The sequence below is a fragment of the Podarcis muralis genome, chromosome 7, assembly GCF_964188315.1.
Source record: "Podarcis muralis chromosome 7, rPodMur119.hap1.1, whole genome shotgun sequence".
Taxonomy (NCBI): Eukaryota; Metazoa; Chordata; class Lepidosauria; order Squamata; family Lacertidae; genus Podarcis; species Podarcis muralis.
In genome coordinates this window covers 63508660-63516400 of record NC_135661.1, presented here as the reverse complement: position 1 = coordinate 63516400, position 7741 = coordinate 63508660, and the positions used below count along the sequence as shown (strand labels likewise).

The 7741-nt window shown below is 45.9% G+C and overlaps 1 protein-coding gene across 2 annotated transcripts in view; it reads right to left on the bottom strand.

Moving 5' to 3' along the window:
• Window positions 1–225: 225 nt before the first annotated feature.
• Window positions 226–7741, bottom strand: part of MFSD2A (MFSD2 lysolipid transporter A, lysophospholipid) — a 34604-nt gene continuing 27088 nt past the window's right edge. For both annotated transcript variants that reach the window (XM_028738907.2, XM_028738908.2), the window contains 5 exons: window positions 5895–5978; window positions 4569–4681; window positions 3859–4002; window positions 2933–3109; window positions 226–1023 (listed from right to left, as the gene is read on the bottom strand). In XM_028738907.2, the coding sequence (XP_028594740.2) occupies window positions 963–1023; window positions 2933–3109; window positions 3859–4002; window positions 4569–4681; window positions 5895–5978 (579 nt within the window). In that variant the 3' untranslated portion in view covers window positions 226–962. The remainder of the gene's footprint in view (window positions 1024–2932; window positions 3110–3858; window positions 4003–4568; window positions 4682–5894; window positions 5979–7741) is intronic.

Sequence of the window (7741 nt, the reverse complement as noted above, 5' to 3'; positions counted from 1 at the left end):
AGCTTCAGAGCAGATGTTGACATCTGGCAAACAACTATATTTCCCTCCCCTATAATCTTGGATTTGCCTAAAGGCACCCTTGGTCAATGGTGTCCTGTTTTCTGCAACACTGGCACTTGGGGCAACCAGAACAATAGATGCAATTCAAGCAAAGTACCCAAAGCTATACTAGTTAAATAACAATTTGTCCAGTTTCAGTTGTTCTTTAGAGAAAGTCATAACAAGTACAGGTGACACATTTGCATTTTAATGTAAATTAATATTAATAGGTCCATTGTCTTCTTTCTGTACAGATATATACAAATAGGTAAACATAGCAGTTTTATATTTACAAAATAATTAAGTTATTTTTATTAATTAGGCTCTCTGAATATATAAATACACATGTACATAAATAGCACCAGCACAGGATGCTTCAACATTAGTTGTGTCTTATTTACAGTTGAGAACAGTACGAGGTTGTGTTTGGCAAGGTCATGCCAATGGTGTAATGTACACCAACAAGCACCATCCGGGTCCGTGGCAAGATAAAATTAAAAAAAAAAAAAGGGGGGGGGGGAGACCCTTAACAGTACTGCAATTTTCTTTACCACACTTGATGCCATTGGTATCAGGCGGATTAGAGGCAGCACGAACCACACCCAAAGAAAATGACTGCTGAAAAGGTGTTTTTCAAAAAATAAATGTAAAAATAAATAACAATTGTGGCGCACTTATTCCATCAAGAGATATGTTCCTGCAGTACTGCACATTGCCCTGCATGCAGATGCAGTTGGTGCTCCTTCAATTCCACGTAGCATGTACCAGTGTTTGCTCTCCAGAGAAGTCTGGAAGGACGTCCTAGAGCACTCCCTCAAGGAAGTAAGTCAGCATCCCTCCTGCACAGCGGGTGGCCCCGTGGCAGCCCCTCCCCACCTTCAAAGGATCCCAGTGTGTAAACAGCAAACCAAGGCAAGCCGAGGTCAAACAATGCTGGCCAGCTCTGTGGAGTCCGACTCGGTGCTACTGTTGTTTTCTTCATCTCTGGGGAAGTAAAAGAAGGAAAATATATGTTAATCACACACACACGCACACAGGTTTGCAGTAGGCACACAGACTGCAGCTGTAAGGGCTGCATTCAACTAATGAGTCCTGCTAGTGGAAGCCCATGCCAGGACTTCTGCTTGTGCAATAGGGCTCCACCCCATCCTCCCATGAGAGCCAGTGTGGTGTAGGGGTTAAGAGCGATACACTCGCAATCTGGGGAACTGGGTTTGTGTCTCTGCTCCTCCACATGCAGCTGCTGGGTGACCTTGGGCCAGTCACACTTCTCTGAAGTCTCTCAGCCCCACTCACCTCACAGAGTGTTTGTTGTGGGGGAGGAAGGGAAAGGAGAATGTTAGCCGCTTTGAGACTCCTTCGGGTAGTGATAAAGCGGGATATCAAATCCAAACCCCCTCTATCTCTCTCCCAGCTTGAGTTGTGTTGGGGGGAAACCCAGAACAGTGCATGAAGGGTGGAGAGGGGAGATTGTTCCCTCTGGTAAGCCAACATGCTTCCGCTGATGGAACAATTGCCATAGAACTACGATGAATTCCTACGTTTCCAAACAGGGATTAGGTGTTGCTGCCAGAGGCAAAAGTGTCCTTCAGCTATGTACACACCATACATTTAAAGCACACAGCCTATCCCAGGAATCCTGGGAAATGTAGTTTATTAATGTTGCTGGAAATTATGCTTTTGTGAGGAGTAAACCACAGTTCCCAGGATTCTTTTTGGGGGAGCTTTGAAGGTTTGGTGTGTACCAGGCAAGGCGAGGCCAGGACCCATTCCAGAGCTCCTGTGTGTTTGCACTATGCTGACCTTCCTCCTGCCTCGTCCCTCCTCTCTTACCTCCTAGGAAGCATCAGGGACTGCTACTGCTTCAGCAGACCCTCCACTATTGCCTAAAAGGTGACCTTTAATCTGTCCCATTATGAAGATGCAGGTTGCTTGTTAAGACGCAGCTCATGACTCCCCTGGTGCCCTCTTCCAGACTCGACAGGGAATGCAAGGCACAGCCTGCTGCTTATGTGACAAATGTCCCTCCCTCTGGGGAATGAAAGAGGTTCGCAGTATTGGAAAGGACTCAGAAAAGGAGGAAAAACAGTCTGGCTGGTGGGCCACTGCGACTCACAGGTCACCAGTTGCCTATCCCTGAACTAGAGCTACCCCCACTTCTGAACTATCAGGCAGTTATACGCCACCACTAATCTTGGAGTAAAAGAGGGACCCGAGGCAACTCTAAACAGTCAGGAATCCCAGCAAGTGAAGACAGAACTATCAGGAAGCCAAGCAGTGATTTGTGCATAAAGGGCCAACATTCAGGATCACTCAGCATTTTATATTTAGCTCTCTACACCCTGCCATGGAGTGCTGCATCAGAGAAACTAGACACCCGTTTGTCCCAGGGCCATCAAACGGCTGCTCTATTTTAAGTTTTGGCAATAAACGGAAAGGGTCATCTGGAGGAAGAGCCACCTGTCCTTGCAGGATTTGAACCCATTGCCACACACGGGGAATTTTGAAAGAGTGGTGTTTTCCGCGAGGGTGGGGGGATTCTTCCCGATTCTGAATGGAACATGAGATCACACTCCCCCCTTCACTGCAGCTTCACACAGACACGGGAATCCAGATCCTTTGCAAGCCATCCTTCTCCGGAGCCCCTCCCATGCTCAGCCTATGTGACTACAGTGGGCATTTTTGTTCAGAAGGGCGCAAGGAGGCATAGCATCTGTGGCAATCGCTCCTGAGCCAACAGCATCCCTGCAAGTGAATGTTCTCCTGCAACTACTGGCTAGGGCATGATAGCCCACCCCATGAGAAAAGTCCCAGTCTGATAGTTGCTCATTTCTGCCAAGTTATAGATGCACTTCCCCCCTGCCCTGCCCCAAGTGGCCATCTGGGGTCTCACCTTAAATCCTGCAGGGCTTTCTTGTTTTTCCGTCGGCTCTCCTCGTCAATGGGGTACAGCTTGAAAAGGAGCAGGCCAAGGATGATCAAAGCCACAGGAGCAGCCGACACTAGTATCTTCAAGGTCAAGTTCACCTCCTCTGGCTGGGAGCACCCCCGGGTTTTGTAACCAGCAAAGCTACACACCAAGGAAAGAACCGTTATGATGGCTGAGTAAAGTGTCTTGTAGCCCTGCGTCGCTCCTTACCACACCGCCAGGTTAACAAAACCAGAATAAATTAAACAAAATAATAAATTATGCAAATTGGCCCAAATTGCAATAAACAAACCAACACACAAAACAGGTTTCCTATCTCTTCTCTTGGGCTGCCTGGGTACAGAATTTTAACATTCTTTTTAACATACACTTCTGCTACAGCCCCCGGAACATCTTTGAACAATCTAGTGAGTTAAGTCTCTATTTTAGAGAAGGCGAACTGCAACTAAGACAGAACAAATTGCCTAATGCAGCACACAGGTATGTGAAATTAATGGTGACACAGAGCTTCAAACCCAGGTATTCCAGGGCTCCCCAGGTGATGCATTCCAGTCACTGGATCTCACTAGCTCTCCAGTAGATCCATCAGGATCCTCCTCTCCCTAAAATGTCCCCATTCCAGCCATCATGACGAAAACTACCATGCAATTTTAAAGAAATTGTGTTGGCATATGATAGTCTTCTTCCCCATTTCCTCTTGCATCATATCTTTTTAGATTGTAAGGGCAGGGATTGGCTTTGCTTTTATTCAAAAGAAAGCCACTCTGGAAGCCTTTCCGGCTGAAGAGCAGGGTAAAAATAATAATGCTTCAAATGATGGCGTTCTGCTATATATACCAGCAAATCTAAAAAAGGGGAGGGGAGAAAGAGACAGGCAGACAAAGACTTACTCTAAACTGAGTGTGGAGACCCCCAGAGACACCCCAGATGCAAACTTGATGAAGAAGACGTAGAAGGAGAAGAAAATCGCTTCATGGCCAGTGGAATCTGGGTGCTGCAGGTTGAAGTCATCAATGACATCTGGCAACATGGACCTAAATGGAGAGAGAAGCAAGCCAGTCAGCACCATTTAATTCTCCCCAATTGTCCTCAGCTTCCAAACTGGAGGTTACAATAAGTAAGATGTCCAATTACATAGGGCTGCCATACGTCCGAGTTCTCCTGGACATATCCAGGATTCGGTTGCTGAAAATAGCGCCTGGGGGGAATTTCTGAAAATTGCTAAAATGTCTGGAGAAACCTGGACGTATGGCAACTCATGTTGGAAGTGAACTTGTTTTGGGCAAATTTCCTAAAAAATAGGTCAAAAAAATTAATTTGTTTTGAGATTTTGCAAAAAGCTCAACAACATTTGTCACTGGATTTTCACTCTCTGAAATGTGGTATCCCTAAATTACAAATCACACTTTTTCACTCAATGATAACCAGAAAAACATGTTTTGGAGCTGCCCCATTATTTGCCACCCGCATTTCAACATAGAGTTGGGAGTTTCAACATAACATAGGAGTTATTGAGGGGTGTGTGTGGAAGCATAATCTGCTTTCAGCACTGAAAACACAATACTATGTTTACTAAATACACACACACACACACACTTACCAGGGTAAAAGAAAAGCAGCAGCGACACTGATTCCAACTGCAACAGCCACTATATAGGTGATAATAAGGTTACTTTCCATCATTATGATCAAGAGAAGGAAAGGAGTTGCAGACTGTGGAATCAAGAGAGGAAATGGTCAAAAAGATCATCATTTGAAGGTTTTCACTGGCTCAAGACATAGTGGATAAAGATTTTTTTTTTAAAAAAAAAAGCATGATAGTTTAGGCTTTAATTGTTTGCACCTTGAAAACAGTATACAAATGTTCATTTATATACCTGCAATACCTGCAATATATATTTTTATTTTTAAGGGACAAGGTGAGCTAATATTAACACAGTCACCGCACAACTTACATGTGTTTAATTTATGCGATTTCAGCTTTACACAGTTGATGGCCAACTGGTTAAAATTGAACAAATTAAATGTGCAGAAAGTGGAGAGTTTAGAAGTTCTTTTTGCAGAGAGTTCTGGTGCAGAAAGAGCTTTTAAGCTCTCTGCCTTGCTTACCAGCCTCTGGGAGGCTCTTTCTCGGGCTCTGGGAGGGTCTCGCAAGATCTCAGAAAGCCTCCTAGCATCTGGTAAGCAAAGCAGAGCAGAGCACTTAAAAGCTCTCTGCTCGTTTTTAAGACTCACATGGTGTGCTGTTTCAGGAAAGCAAGACTGCGGTTCCAAGGAGGTGGTATGTCTATATGCATTTGTGGGTGTCCACGCCATCCCCAGAACATAATCACCACAAAAGATGTGAGAAGACTGCATTTCTTGATTTGTAGGCCAATTGCAATGTAGCCCTGCCCAGTGAATAGACTTGGTAACTTACAGGAAGAAAGTAGCAGGTACAGCCCAACACTATGATGTCAGTATGCCTCAAGCACATGAGGCCTGTTCCTCCATGACAAGGCCTTTCCACACTGGAACAGCCTTGTTCTGGGGAAAAGTAAAGGGGCCACATGAGGCCCCAAGTCCTGTACTGTCAATAGGCCTTAGATCTGCTGCAGAACAGCCATCTCAGAGAGGGAAACACACAGAGCTTACACTGCACCACTAAAAGCCCTCCAGAGAAAACCTTTGAAGAGGCCCATAGTGTTTACCCATAACTCCACGGCATGTTCAGTTCTTGGACTTAATAGTTTTATCAAGATCTAGACCAGCTCATTGAGAAGCTGCTTGGCAGACCACTTGGGCCGCGTGGTTTCCTCGCTGTTGTAGGCGTAGCAGCGCCAAGTGGAAAGACTTGCTCTGAGCGCTACGTTTCCCTGCATGGCTTGGCAACAGGCACAAAACCTCAAGTCGGCTTTGTGCTTCCCCTTGGAGATTTTTCACTCACCGAGATTCCAATGTAGACGGCTGTTTTCTTCCCAAAGCGAGTGAGGAACCACTGCCAAAAGGGGATGGTAAGAGTGGCAGAGAGCTGCAAGAGAGCAACAAGGAGGGGACGGGAGGAAGAGTTGTTACTCGAGTCAGCCAGAGTCAGTCTTTGCAACAGCCTCTCCAAGGGAGCTCTGCGGGAGCCTCGGGCCCTATGTATGCAAGATCACACGCTTGGATGTGGCATTGATTAACCTGGACTTAAACCCCCGATTCCAAACACAATCATGCGTATGGAATCCACAGTTTGTTCATAAGCATGCACAGAAAGAAGGGGAAATGTTCTGACAGCAACCATAGCTAAGGACCCCAGGGCAGGTTATTATCATGGGAGATTATTTTTTTTAGGAATGCCTGCAGTCACATAATGGCAGGGCAAAAAACATGCTCAGGTTACATGATGCCCATGTACAAATGGCTGCACCAGCTCCTTGGCTTTTTTCATAGCCAGCACAAATGCCAATTCTATCCTCAGCTGTCCCACCATCGTCTCCTGTTCTCAAACAATCATGTCCAGTCTCCTTCACTGCCCCCTTACGCCTGAAACTCCCTTCCTTTTTTATAATAACTGTTTATTAGTTTTCAGTTAAAGTCCAATAATAGACTCATTATAACAATACCAATTTATAATGCAATTCATTCAAAAACCGAGTTACAGAATTCAGATAAAGTGGCCTCCTGTGTGCTAGATTTGATTGGTGATTTTCTTTATTTCTGCGTTCTATAGCAATAATGTCAGAATTCTGCAAGGCTTATAAAGCACTGAGTTTCCCCACAAGAACTCAGTGTCAAGTTCCTTTTCCTCATGCAAGTTCCTCTCAGGGCAGCGTCTCTGCCCTTGCCTCTTCTTAGGATAGGACAGGAATTGTTGGTGGCATGTCAAGAACACGCCCCTACATTCCTATGCAGTCAGAAAGGGGAAAGAGGAGAGGAGAAATGAAGGGTGGCAGGGTCCTCCGGACTGTTACTTAACAGGGATTGGCGTAAGTTTTGATTCTGCAAAGGGGGCGTGAACTGGATGGAGTCTGGCCAAGAGAGCTGGCCACGAGGATGACAGAACATGCTCCACACCCCTCTCTTAGGGACACGCAATGAGGGGCTGAGGTCATGGCCGCCGCCGGCAGCCAGCAAATCTAAGCACATGGCTAGAACTAAGGGAAGCTTGAATATCCTACAGAGGACAAGCACAGCCCCTCATCCATCCTCTCTCAGCAGCACTGTCCCAAAACACCACAGGGAGATGGTGCTGCAAATTATTATTATATAATACAGCTCCATCTGTGGACGCTGAACTTTATACAGAGTTCCATAAGCAAAAAAAGGGACACAGGTCCATGTCTTCCTCCCTTTCCCAGGACAGCACTTGGGTTTGGTTACAGTCAAAAGGATTAAAGGGTTTAAGCCAAAGGCGGGTTAAGCCAAAGGCTGGAAAAAGGCGGGTTTTGTGGAGTGATTACGGAACAGCCTTTGCCAGCCTGGCACCCTTCAGATGCTTTGGATTACAATACCTCTCATTCTATGGGATTTGTGCTCCAAAACATCTGGAAGGCACTACGCCGGCAAAGGCTGTCCTGAAAGACAGCTGTGTGTGATCTCACTGGGCAAGGGGTATATTGGGGGGGGGGAGCATGGGGAAGTGCTGCAGGTCATTGGGCTGGAGCCCATGAACACCCCCTCCCAGGTTTAGGAACACACACTATTTCCCAAACTTGCATGGCTCTAAAATAAGACTAATTTTTACTTTCTTCCTCAATTTCGACTTGGCCACGAGGTCCTAAAAAAAGGGTGGGTGGCCTAAACTCTCAC